The 14,476-nt window shown below is 35.2% G+C and overlaps 1 protein-coding gene and 1 pseudogene across 3 annotated transcripts in view; both read right to left on the reverse strand.

Moving 5' to 3' along the window:
* Positions 1-14,476, reverse strand: part of RSF1 (remodeling and spacing factor 1) — a 154,800-nt gene that overhangs the window by 45,647 nt on the left and 94,677 nt on the right. For all 3 annotated transcript variants that reach the window (XM_081537473.1, XM_081537472.1, XM_081537474.1), the window contains one exon: positions 12,038-12,192. In XM_081537473.1, the coding sequence (XP_081393599.1) occupies positions 12,038-12,192 (155 nt within the window). The remainder of the gene's footprint in view (positions 1-12,037; positions 12,193-14,476) is intronic.
* Positions 8,392-9,317, reverse strand: LOC145523860 (ubiquitin-conjugating enzyme E2 N pseudogene; annotated as a pseudogene).

Here is a 14,476-nt window from a genome sequence, read left to right on the forward strand (position 1 = left end):
GTCCTAAGGAAGACCCAACGCAGCCAAATAAATACATAAATATATGTACTTTTAAAAGTAGGATATAAAACTGTATTTATCACATCAATTCTAATAAGTAAATAAGTAACTGTGCCTAAAATGAAGACTGGAAAGAAAGAGATTGCAGTGGTGCTGTCATTTGGTCATGTGACACTAATTTTTACTTTTTGCTTTATACTTCCCCAAGTTTTCCACAGTGAATATGTACTATGTTTATAATCAGATAAATGATAAACAACCCAACTTTGGGTCACCACACTTTCTGGTTTAAGTAGGACTGAGGGGTTTTCTAGGACCTGGGACTTGCTGTGTTAAAACTGAGACAGTCCTGGACAAATCAAGTATAGCTGGTTACACTATTCCCATTCATGGTGCTGTGCTTAGTCACTCAGTTGTGTCTGACTCTTTGTGACCCCATGGACTATAGCCTGCCAGGCTCCTCTGTCCATGGGATTCTCCAGGCCAGAATACTGGAGTGGGTTGCCATGCCCTCCTCCAGAGGATCTTCCTAACCCAGGAATCAAACCCAAGTCTCCTGCATTGCAGGTGGATTCTTTACCATTTGAGCCCAAGGGAAGCCTGGTGAGTTGTCATTAAAACTACATATGTACATCTTAATTACATATGTCATTGAAACGACATACATATATAACTTATTTTGTTTCTTCTTTAATATTTATTTATTTGGCTGCACCGGGTCTTAGTTGCAGCATATGAAATATAGTTCCCTGACGAGGGATCGGACCTGGGGCCCCTGCATTGACAGCAGGAGTCTCAGTCATTGAACCACCAGAGAAGTAAGTCCCTGTATATAGCTCTTTTGAAAATGGTACTGCTAAGTATCTTTCAAACCATTTCTCCTCACTTAGTATACCAACCTGAATAAAATACATTGACCATTTTGCAAGATGGTCAATTAGAGCTTAAGCAACAAATGATAGCAGAGCAACGCAAATCTAATCTTGTGCCATATATTCAAAATTAATTCACAATAAACAGGCACAATGCACGTACCATAAGCAGAGCTCTGTGTCAGCTACTGAGGATACAAAAAGGAAAACTCAACACCACCCAGTAACCTACTGCTTTTCTTCTAGCAACAGTTATTTCACTCTTTTTTACTCTCCTCAATCCTCTAACTTTTGGCCATGTCCCCATTTTCAGATGATCCTGTCTTCAATTTCAGACAGAAAACAGAAGTCACGAGACAGAAGCTCTTTACATCATTAGACCTGTAAACCTATACCTGTTAAAAAAGAGACATTATTTAAGCTAAGGCCAATCCTCCCACCTATAGTTTGATCCCATGCCCTCCAGCCTAAGAAGGAAGAGTTTTTAACAATGTCACCATATCACTTGTTTTAACGTGATCTCACTGGCCACAGTATGGAGAACAGAAGAAAATCAAGGACAGAAATAAGAACAGTTAGGGGATTATATCAAGAGAATAATAAAAGCTCTTTAAGGTCATGTCACTTTATTCAGATTAAAAGCTAAAATTCTCAACACACCTGCATGGCTTCTTCTCTCAGATTCTTAAGTTTTTATTCAAGTATCACCTTTTCAGTGACTCCTTTTTTGACATCCCCCTTCCCAATCTAAAATTATACCATCTCTTTTCCCCCAAATTATTCTACCTCCATAGCTCCCTGTTATCATTTAACATACCATGTATTTTATTCATTAATCTTCTTCATTATCTCCCTATACTACTATGTAAGCACCATGAAGGTTAAAATTTGATTGGTTTTGTTCACAGTCTTATTCCTAGTACCAAGAATAGTGTATGACACACAACATGTCCTCAATATATATTTACCGACTGAAAATGAATGAAATATTACAGGTGAAATACCGTCCATATCTAAGAAAGAAATTTATTCCTGCAATTGAATTTTTTCTTGGCAAAGGAATTTCACCATTTTTAAGACAATGACAGACTTTAGTTCCCAAAAGGGGCTTAAAATATTGAAATTATTATTTAAAATTTTTTATTTTATACTGGAATATAATTGATTTACAATGTTGTGTTAGATTCAGGTATACAGCAAAGTGATTCAGTAACACATATATACATGTATCTAACTATTCTTTTTCAGACTACTTTCCCATTTAGGTTATTATAGAATATTGAGTTCCCTAAGCTATACAATAGGTCCCTTCTGATTATCTATTTTATATATGGTAATGTATATATGTTAATCCCAAACTCCTAATATATCCCCACCCCCAACCTTTCCCCTTTGTTAACCAGAAGCTTCTTTTTTGAGAATCTGTTTCTGTTTTTTACATTTTTTTTTTTAAAGATTTCATATATAAGTGATGTCACACAGTATTTGTCCTTTTCTTTCTGACTTACTTCACTTAGTATGATAATCTCTAGGTCCATCTGTGTTGCTGTAAATGCCATTTTTCATTCTTTCCTGTGGCTGAGTAATATTCCATTGTATATACTGCATCTTCTTCATCCATTTTTTTTTGATGGACATTCAGGGTTGCCTCTACATCTTGACTATTGTAAATAGTGGTGCTATGAACATCGGGGTGCATGTATCTTTTTAAATAATGGTTTTCTCCTGATATATGCCCAGGAGTGGGATTACTGCATCAAATAGTATTTTTATTTTTTTAAAGGAACCCCCATATTGTTCTCCATAGTAGCTGCACCAATTTACACTGTCACCTACGGTGCAGGAGTGTTCCCTTTTCTCCATACTTTCTCCAGCATTGTTTGATATTGAGCAACACGAGCTACTTGTACACTTAGAGATTAATCCTTCGTTAGTTGCCCATCTTTTGCAAATATTCCACACACACACCCCCGATTCTGTGGGTTGTCTTTTCATTTTGTTTATGGCTTCCTTTGCTGTGCAAAAATATTTAAGTTTAATTATGTCCCATTTGTTTATTTTTGTTTTTCTTTTCCTTTTTCGCCCATGCTGGATGGCATGCAGGACCTTAGTTCCCTGATCAGGGATTGAATCCATGCCCCCCCAAGAGTAAAATCGCAGAGTCTTAACCACTCAACTGTCAAGGATGACCCTGTTTTTATTTTCATTACTCTAGGAGGTGGATCCAAATAAATAATGCTGTGATTTATGTCAAAAAGTGTCCTGCCTATTTTTTTCCCCTAAGAGTTCTATATTATCTGGTCTTACATTTAATCTGGTCTTTAATCCACCTTGATTTTATTTTCCTATATGGTGTTAGGGAGTGTTTTAATTCCATTCTTTTTCACATAGCTGTTCAGTTTTCTCAGCACTACTCACTGAAGAGACCGTCTTTTCACCACTGTATATTCTCGCCTCCTTTTTTGTAGATTAATTGGCCATAGGTGTGTGGGCTTAGTTCTGGGCTTTCTATCCTGTCCGTCTGATCTATATTTCTGTTTTTGTGCCAGTACCACACTACTTTTCTGACTGCAGCTTTATAGGATAGTCTGATATCAGGGAGCCTGATACCCCCAGCACCATTAGGCAAAGACTGCTTTGTCTACTTCAGGTGTTTTATGTTTCCAGACAAATTAAAAAATTTTTTTTGTTCTAGTTGTTTAAAATGCCATTGGTAATTTGACAGAGAGATTGCCTTGGGCAGTATAGTTATTTTGGGTAGTATATTCATTTTGACAATATCAATTCTTCCAATCCAAGAACACAGTGTAATATATCCTTCCATCTGTTTTGCGTCATCTTTGATTACTGTCATCAGTGTCTTATAGTTTTCAGAGTACAGGTCTTTTGCCTTCTTAGGTAGGTTTATTCCTACCTAAGGAATAAAGTATTTTTTTTCTTTTTGATCCAATGGTAAAGGAGATTCTTTCCTTCATTTCTCTTCCTGATCTTGTTAAGTGTACAGAAATGCAACAGATTTCTATGTATTCACTGATGAGCTGTAGTAGATTCCTGGGCTCAAAATATTGAAACTATCATTTGATATATTACTACCATGCATTAAATGGACAAGTAGGAGCTGTCCTCACACTTCTGTGTTAGTCACTCAGTCATGTCTAACTCTTTGTGACACCATGGACTGTAGCCCGCCAGGCTTCTCTGTGCATGGAATTCTCCAGGCAAGAATTCTGGAGTGGGTTGCTATTCCCTTCTCCAGGGGATCTTCCTGATCCAGAGATCGAACCCAGGTCTCCTGCATTGCAGGCATATTCTTTACTCTCTGAGCCACCAGGGAACTACCATTTTATTCCATGTTAAAGGGATACAAATTGGTGCCAATCCTTCTGTAACTTATTTAAAAATTACATGGTAGATATCTGACAAAGGCATCAAGAAATTTTTTATAATTAAGTATAACAAAATAAAGCCAGAAAAAACAAATGAACCATTCAATAAACTATTAGAAGGCAAAAAGGAAATAGAACCCTGTTAGCATCCCAAGGGTCACACATAAGCCTTTGCCCAATAGTAATTCCCTCTCTAACAATGATAACTGTTACCTCGAGTTTTATATTATATTAATCACTTCCTTATTTTGATTTATAGTTTAGTTTTACCTGTTTATTATTTTCTTTTTTAGGTCTCTTTAATCTACTCTTGCTCTTCCATTGTTTTTTTTTTTTTTGCAATGTATTTGAGTCACCGAATCAAGCAATTTGATGGTGATGCAAATCCGTAATATCTGGATTTTGCTGAGTGCATTCTCATATGCCTTTGTTCTTTTTCCCCTGTAAATCACCACTTTAATCTATAGCCTTCAGCAGATTCATGTTTACCACAGAATACCACAGAATTTCTGTGGTAAAAGTACTTTGGTGGTGGTATGTTCTTTATCAAGAGGCATTACTGTTTAACCATCCTTTTGTGTTGTTAAAGAGATGTTAATGCTCAATAAATAAAACCTTTTCTTATTAGGGAATGCAAAATGATGATATTCCCATTCTGTCAATCTTTCATCAGTGATTATAAATTATATAAGAATAAGCTTTACTAATGTATTATTTTGTTTTACGGTGGTATAGTTCATACTGAAAAGGCAGGATGAAAGCTCAATTCTTTCTGCTTAACAGTTTCCAAGTTAATAATTTGGTCCCCACTGGTATCCTTCAAATTTTTCTATTAGTATCATGATGAAATTTGTATCAAGATTTAAGACCTATTCAATGGGGCTTCCCTGGCCCCACCATAGGAGGCACAAGTTTGATCCCTGGTCTGGGAAGATCCCGTATACTGCAGAGCAACTAAGCCTGTGCATCACAACTACTGAGCCTGTGCTCTAGAGCCTGTGCTCTGCAACAAGAGAAGCCACCACAATGAAAAGCCTGCGCATTGCAACTAGAGAGTAGCCCCCTACTCTCTGCAACTAAAGAACACCCACACAGAAACAAAGACCCAGCACAGGCAAAAATAAATCAAGATATATATATATATATTATATTACATATATATATAAAAGACATTCTTCAATGTGTTTTAATCCACTATAGCTATTATCCTTATGATGCTTGTCCTATCTTATACAGTGGAAACCTCTTTAAGTTGGCTCTTGAGGTTTTTTTTGGCGTGACTCTGATAAGAGTCTTTATTACTTGGAATGACAGGATGTTTCTTGGCTCATTATACCCCAGAACTGGAATAAGCCATTTTCCCAAGAAGCCTTGATTTACTTTAATGGGAAATTGTACTTCAAGACCACAATCTGGGTACTAAGGATGCTCAGTGCTACTGGGTTGGCCACCGTTTCTATGTCTTTTCATTTTCAGTAGACAGAGCTAGAAAATAATAAAAATAATCAATGAGTTTCGTAACAATATTTCCTTAACTTTCTGTCTTTTATCTCATTTCTTTTTCCATCACTGAGAATCTTGGTTTTCAAGAATATCACAAATGATACAATTAGAATATCAATTACATTTCACATATATTATGCAAATTTTCCAAATAATAACACCACCATCACCAAAGTAATTTAATGGAAAGTCCGCAAGTTTTTTTATGTACTCTTCCCATTCTTTCTCCATTTGTTTTGTCTTATAGCTCCACTGTTAAAACACAAAGTTATTAAAGACTATATGTTTTTCACTCTATCTGTCATTTAGATTTAGTTACATGTAGTGAAGTGAAAGTTGCTCAGTGGTGTCCAACTCTTTGCGACCCCATGGACTAGACAGTCCATGGAATTCTCCAGGCCAGAATACTGGAGTGAGTAGCCATTCCCTTCTCCAGGGGATCTTCCCAAACTATTAAGTTAATGCTCACCCAACATTCTTTTTCAAATCTTTATTATGAAATAGTTTTAGACATACAGATATCTTACAAAGATAGTTCAAGGACACCATCACCTTGTTTCCCCTAAGTTAACAACCTGTGCCCTCATAGCATACTTCTCAAAACCAGGAAATTAACATTAGCAAAACACTATTAAACAGATTTGATTAAATTTCGCCAGATCCCCACCCCCCCGCCAGGTCCGTTCTGTTTGAGGATACACGTCTCATTTTGTTCTTGGATTTCTTTAGTCTCCTCCAATCTGTGACCATTCCTCATTCTTTCCTGACCTTAACAGTTATTTTGCAGAATACCTCTCAATCTGGTTTCATCTGATGTTTTCTCAAGATTAGATTAAGATATACATTTTTGATGAAAATTCCACAAAAGAGATGCTATGCATTATACCAGAGGGTACATGATGATGTAAATACCTTGATCATTTGGTTCAGGTGGTGTCAGCTGGTGATTCCACTGTAAAGTTAACCACTTCCCTCTTTGTAATAGGTAAATGTCATGGGAAAGACACTTGGGAGATTATGCTAATATACTGTTTCTCCACAAATTTGTACCCACTCATTTTAATGTCTGTCAGAGATCTCACCTGTGACACTCACTACTGTAGTATTTCCCTAATGGTAAATTTCTATTTCTCTCATTCATTCCACACTGCAGGAAAGTATAGTCCCTGGAGTGTAGAAGGAATTGATATTCACCTGCAGGGAAAAGTAATCCCTTCTCCACGTATTTATTTACTCAATCATGAACTTACAGAAATGCGAAGTCATAGATTTAAACTCTATCGCTGCATAAATCTGTTGCTAAAACAGTTCTGCTTTCACCACTGAGAGCTCCTTCCAGTTGGCACTAGGTCCTACTGAGATGCCCAAATTATTTTCTGAGTACATCCTTAATTTCTGGCACTCTAAAATATTCTAGCTTATCTTGTATTTTTCTTGCCCACTCCCTAAAGCAATTGTCTCTATGGGGCACTTTTAGTAGAAAATGATATTTTGAAATGAAAATCTAGAGAAAAGAGTGCTCACTGTTACTGGGTTATCATTGTTCTTAGATTCCTCTCATGAACAGAGGTAGGAAATGTGTGTGTGTGTGTGTGTGTGTGTGTGTGTGTGTGTGTGTGAAGCCATACAAATGAATATATTTATATTTATTTCCATATCACCCACCACTGAGGTTTTGTGAGTCTTTTTAGCTATCTGAAGCTCATTCACTAGAAGATTCCTATAAAAAGACTCATAGAAAATAGATCTTAATTATTGATAGCAGTTTAGCAGTCTCTATCTAGAAGTCATTTTGGCTAGACATAAAATCCCTGGTTCACATTTTTTCCCTTTACATATGTTATGGCATTTTCTTCTGGCATAAGGCATTGCTTTCAAAGATAGTGATGGCAGTCTGATATTCTTTTCTTTGTAAGTCACCTGGTCTTTCTGTCAAGACTGCCGAAGTACTTTCTTCAAAGCTGAAGGGTTTTACTAGAATATGTCTTGATGCTAGTTTTTCTGGGTTGATTTTCCAGGGTCTTTAGTGTCTTGAAAATATGTAGTCCTACATTCTTTTTATTTCAAGAAGTTATGGGAGGGGACATGGGTAAACCTATGGTTGATTCATGGCAGCCTGATATTGATGTTTGGTAGAAACAATGTTTGGTATTTGGTAGAAACCAAAGCAATACTGTAAAGCAATTAACTTTGAATTAAAAATAAATAAGTTAAAAAAAAAAGTTATGCTAAGCATAGTCTTTAGTATTTTTGTCTGTTTCCTTCCTTTGGTTTTCTGTTTATGGACCCCTGTAGGATTTTTATTGCATATCTTCAAACCTTTATCTCTGCTTCTCAAATCTTCATCGACTTGCTTTTGTTTTTATTTTTAAAAACACACAACATTCCATTTGCTGTTTTTTTTTTTTTTTAAGAATAACAAAAAATATTTGACTAAAACATAAGATTTACAGAAATTTTCAGACAAGCCATACAAAATTGTCACAAGCTTTTTCTCGAAGGGAAGATTCTACACTTGACAGCAAGGTCACAATGTTATTAGTGAGGGCTGTGATGCATGTTTGATGTTCCCATTTTGGTTCAAACAATCAAGCCTGTCCCTCTACAGCATCTAATAAAGTTAGACTTGGCTAGAGAGCATATTCTAAAGAAATGGTTAGCTGCTTATAACCAATGCACTTAGATCACCACAAAAAGGGGGAAAGGAGCCCATAAAATTAAACTACCTTCCCCCCTACCAAAAAAAATAAAATGTAAAAAACACCCACACCCCTGCAGCTAACCTTGATGACTACCTTCATTCACAGTGCTTTATACTTACACCATGATGAGGGGAATGAATAAAAGCAGAGAAGGATCACTGCTTTTAAATGTTTTGCAACAATCCAGATGATACTTCTAGCCTCTGCTCATGCTTTATTACAACAGTGAATAAGGAGAAGACATTGATTTACTAATATGCATTTCATCACCAAAGGATTGAAGATGCCTGGGTTTTCATTCTGTAGTTTCTAAGACTGTGTTCATTAAATGCAAACAAAAAAGGAAGAAGTCTTGGCAGAACAGAAGTGATACACACTTGACAATTGAATCGATTTAAATTATTATTCATGGCATTTAGCCTAGTGCATGCTCTAGCTGTTTCTATGGCTTGGGCTTCACTGGTCTTCCACTGCTCGGCTACATCATTTGCTAATGGATCATCTGGAATGGGAGCACTTAACAAAGCCTAGGTCGATAGCAGAACTGTATGAATCTGCAGTGCCAAGGACCACTTATCTTTCAAAGTATCTAAACATATTCTTCCCAGCTTGTCTACATTAGGATGATAAATTTTGGTCATGAAACGTACTTTAGGGGCTGCCATAGAATATTCTTCTGGAAGGAACAGTTCAAGCTTAAAAACCCTTCCCTCAAAGGGGGAATCCTGAGGGCTGGCAATGACCACATGAAAATAACGGGCGTTGCTCTCATCTGGTTCTGCTTTAATGCCGGGAACTGGTTCTGCCAGCAAATGCTGGGTTTCCTTAATAATCCTGTGGGGCAGACCGGCCATCTTGTCAGATCCTGAGTTCGGCCTCTGGCTCTGCTCCCCTCACGCACGAGTCATCTGCTGTTTTTTAAGGCCATTAATTCTTGTGTTTGTTGACTCAGATATTATTTATGGATTTTTGAAAAAATCATTAACTCTGCCAACTATTCAGTTAGCGTTTTCATACATTTAGTGAGAATGTCTTTTGGTTAAGTTTTCATTTCTGCAGTGATGTTAATATGCTTCTAATTTTCTTTCGTTATTATAATTCTATGGGATTTGGTCTTGATCGTTTTTAGTTACTCTTTTTTTTTCCCCAGTTATTCATTTTTATGTCAAGTAGATAGTTTTTCTAATTTTACTGCTATCAAGCTTTGCATTTTTCATATTAAAAATTAAAGTGATTTACTTTATGAGATTATGTAACTCTAGACCTCTCCCATACTTTCATTTGAAACTTTTTTTTTTTTAAACTTGCCTCTACTGTCCCTGTTCTTTTAATTTAGATCCTATTCCCAGCAGACTGCATGAAGCTCTGTGTGGAGTTTAGTTCTGGAAGGGATCTTCAGCTGGAGAGGTTTGAGAAGTCATAAGGCCCAGAGTACCCAAGTTCTGTTAAGATCTTAGTTTCAGATACTACAGTTTTTACTTTTGCTATCAATATGTTCCTATTATAGGGGAATCTGTAGACAGTCAAAAACCATGCTACTGACACTTTCCAAAAATTATGAATGGCAACTTAAATTTTCACCTGCTGTTTCTAATCATAACAAATTTAATCAGAAAAGAAAATTTCAACAGTTTCGCTAATCATGAAAGGGTTTTCTTTTCTTCTTCCTTTCCTCTTTGCTTTCTAAAGGAGGTGATCATTTCACAACAAATACAAATGTCAAATCATTATGTTGTACTCCTGAAACGAATCTAAAATTGTTATGTCAATTATACTTCAATTTTAAAAAATCTAAAAATTCAAAAGTGGGTTTAGACTACTTTAAAAATTATTAAGCTTTACTGATATAGGTCACAAACTGAATTTTAGGATATAGAAAAGAACTTGCCACATCAGAAATAAGGCTCATAATTAAAACCACCAAAGATATTTGAAATCATATAAACACTAGTAAAAGGAGAATAATCAGGATTTTTGCTAAAAGAAATATTAATTAGTATGTACAAACATTATACCCTACATTAAAAGGCAAAATTACTTGTTTTTATGCAATGCTTGCAGCTAGGGGATGACTTTATGATTAGTTTCCTCAAAGCAGCAAACAAGGTAAGAACATACAATTTTCAGGTTCTAATCGAAACAGTAAAGGAAAACTAACAGTAGAGGAAGAAAGGATAATAAAGAGAGCAAATTCTGCCTCGTCATTAAAAGGCATGTTATCAAGAAAAAGTATTAACCAAACGATGTTAGACTTCAGTTGGTTTCTCTGCTTCTAGAAAAGTTAGGACTTGGTTCTGATCTTCTGAAAAGGTTAGGATTTGATCTGCTCAGTTAACCGTATTAAAAAAGTCAATCAGGAAATCAAGCTTAATAACTACAATTATCATACACTTAAGAATTTACTCAGGGCGACCCAAAACAAAAAAAGAAAACCAATCCACACCACACACACACACACACCATCAATTTAAAAATTGGCAAAAAAGGACTTAAAATATTTTTCCACGCAACACAAATTAACAAGTACATGAAAAAGTGTTCAGTATCATTGGTCATTATGAAAATGCAAATCAAAACCCATAGATACCACTTCACATCATTAGAATGTCTATTATTAAAAAAAAACAACAAGTGATGGGTAGGATGTGAAAAAATTGGAACCCTTATGCAGAACTGATAGGAACATAAAATGGTGCAGCAGTTGTAGAAAACGATATGGCGAATCTTCAGAAAACTAAAAACAGAACTATCATCTGATCCAAAAATTCTACTCCAGGGATATACCCAAAAGAAGTGCAAGCAGATATTTGTACACCCACTTTTACAGCAGCATTACTTAATAACAGAAAAAAGGTAGAAGAAACCTAAGTGTCCAGTGACAGATGAACAGATAAAATGTGGCAGATACATACAAGAGACTATCAGCATTAAAAAAGAAAAATTCTGATACATGCTACAATACGGAGGAATACTGAAGATAAGCTCAGTGAAATAAGGCAATCACAAACGGACAAATATTGCATGATTTCTCTGAACTGAGGTTCCTAGAGTTAGTCAAACTCATAGTCAGCAAGAATGATGGATGTCTGTGGCTAAGGGGTGGGGGAAAGGGGCAGTTAGTGTTTAATGGGTACAGAGTTTTAGTTGGAGGATATAAGTCTGGAGGTGAATGGAGGTGATAGATGCACAACAATACAAATGAACTTAATGCCATAGAACTGTACACTTAAAAATGGTTAAAATGATAAAATTTTATGTTATGTATATTTTACCACAATAATTTTTCAAAAGTTCACTAATAGTCTTTGTATTCTTAAATTAGTAAAAGATACCATGTTTTGATGACTGGAACATTTTTATGTAAATTTTTTAAATGTTCAGTATAAAAGACCAAAGTACTCAATGGTTTCTTTGCCTCTTTTTCTTTTTCATTAAATGATAGAAAAATCTAGCTCCTTTAAAGGAAGAGTTAAAATTTTTCAAATTGAGGGAAATTCAATTGATATAGCTGGGAAGAAGAGTGGAAAAGAGAAGAAATTACACAACAAAGAAAAACAAAACACACAAAAAAAACCTTGTTTAGTTGTTTCTTCCTCCTTTTTAGTCTCCTCTTCCTCTAAGCTGGGACTTTCTCGGGAAGAACTGTCCTGTTGGCTAGAGTTCTTCAACAGTACAGGATCAATTTGTGCTTTCAGGAGTGCAAGAGTCTCAGCCAATTCGTTTCGATTTCTAAAAAAAATGGAAAGACAAAAGGCAGCATAAAAATCTTTCTCCTGTTCTAAGCTTTGTGGTTGCCAATAAGGGTGGGGAAGAATGGGAGTTTGGGATTAGCAGATGCAAACTAATTTATAAAGGACGGATAAACAACAAAGTCCTACTACATAGCACAAGGAACTATATTTAATATCCCACGATAAAGCATAATAGAAAAGAATATGAACATAAGAATATTCATATGGATAACTGAGTTACCTTGCTGTACAGCAGAAATTAACACAACACTGTAAATCAACTATACTTCAGTAAATTTTAAAAAAAATCTTTCTTCACTTCTAAAATGATTTCAGAATAACACCTATTAGAAATTAACATTTAAAAAAGAAAAACATATTAAAAATATCCAAAACACTAGTACAGCTAACCCTAATTAACCTTGAATTTTAAAATTACATATTAGGAATGAATGCATATTAAAATAAACTGTTGACCAATGAGAAATCTTAGACTATGTTTTTATTAGAATGGTACTTCAAATCTCTTTGGTTAAAAAGAACAGTAGGAACAAAATTAAACAAAAACCAAAGTTTGATAATTTTTTTAAATATGATGCAATCTCTCAGGAGTACAAAAATCAAAGTAAATTCAATTTGAATAAAAATATAAGAAAATCCCAAATAAATAAGATACCAATCTACAAATTATTTATTTTTACTACCAAATCCAGAGATATATATAATATGGTCAATTTTAATTCCACATACAATTAATAATAAAATAATAATTTAGTCATAAATGTGAGAAGTGAAAGTTGCTCAGTTGTATCCGACTCTTTGCGACCCCATGGACTGTATCCATGGAATTCTCCAGGCCAGAATACTGGAGTGGGTAGCCTTTCCCTTCTCCAGGGGCTCTTCCCAACCCAGGAATTGAACCCAGGTCTCCCGCATTGCAGGCAGATTTACCAGCTGAGCCACAGGGAAGCCCTTAATCATAAATAATTATTTATAATAGTAATAATTTTTTTCTTGCTCAGAAAAACAGTGTGTAACAGCAGAAATAAAAAGGAAACCTTGGACTAAGAGTTGGGAAATATAGTTCTAGATCTGCCACTAAGTTAATTAATCAGCACCATGATCTTCCCATCTCTGTCATCAAAGGACTGTGCATGCACCTCTTAATTCTATGTAGTTAGTATCAAGATGACATTATTTGTTTTTTTTATCTGTCTGCCACATATGTCCTCTATCCTGTTTTCACCTCCATTTCCAATTTCACCTCCATTCTAGCTAAACACTGCTGCTTGAAAGTGGGGACTGCCTTATGAAGTAGGCTCTAAAAAAATGTTTAATGAATAAATAGAATCCCTGTTCCTAAACTAAATGGCTATGTACCCTTGGACAGGTCATATATCTTCATCAGACCTGAGTGGATTCTCTTAAGTATTATTAAATTGGTTTCCAAAGAAAGTAAAAAATTGCCAGTGACAGACATCTTTCAGAAATCAAAAGGACAATCATTTTGCCATTGTCTATGAGAAAGAACACATAGGGTTATACACATTATAAATATTGTGTATGGGAATGACTATTTGTTTATATATAGTATAACTACCACATTAGCATACACAATAAAATGAACAATTTTAGACTTTTAATTATCTAATAGTAGTAGGTCATATCAGATGCTGCTTCAAGATTGTATGGTACTATAACCACTTTACAAAAAACAAAAATAGTTTCTATTTCTGAACTTCAGTAGCCCAACCTGCTTCTAACTTAAGCCTCTATCCACTTAATGTTATTATCATATTTCAACGAGAATCTCATATTTTGTTGAGGCTTTCTCAATGTTCATTATTGATATTAGCCTATAATTTTCTTTTTTTATGATATCTGTGTCTGTTTTTTGTATCAGGATGATGTTGGCCTCACAGAATGAGTTTGGAAGTATTCCTTCCTCTGCAATTTTCTGCAATACTTTCAGAAGCATAGGTGTTAACATCGCTCTGTTTGGTGGAATTCATAACTGGCTCACTTGCTGTATAGAAGAAACTAACAGCATTATAAAACAACTATACTCCATGAAAAGTCAATTAAAACAGAACGAACAAAAAATGGCTGGTAAAATTCACATGTGAAGCCATCCAGTGGTCCTCTACAGGATCTTATAAAGGAGTCTGTGGATTCTAACAATTCAGTTGTTTTGCCCTACCCCTCTCCATTGCTTTATTTTCTTTAAAACATTTTTTCACTGGGACATATTAAATCATGCTCTCTTATGATCTCAGGTGTTT

The sequence above is a fragment of the Giraffa tippelskirchi genome, chromosome 10 (genome assembly GCF_054371585.1).
Source record: "Giraffa tippelskirchi isolate mGirTip1 chromosome 10, T2T-mGirTip1v1.2.pri, whole genome shotgun sequence".
Classification (NCBI taxonomy): Eukaryota; Metazoa; Chordata; class Mammalia; order Artiodactyla; family Giraffidae; genus Giraffa; species Giraffa tippelskirchi.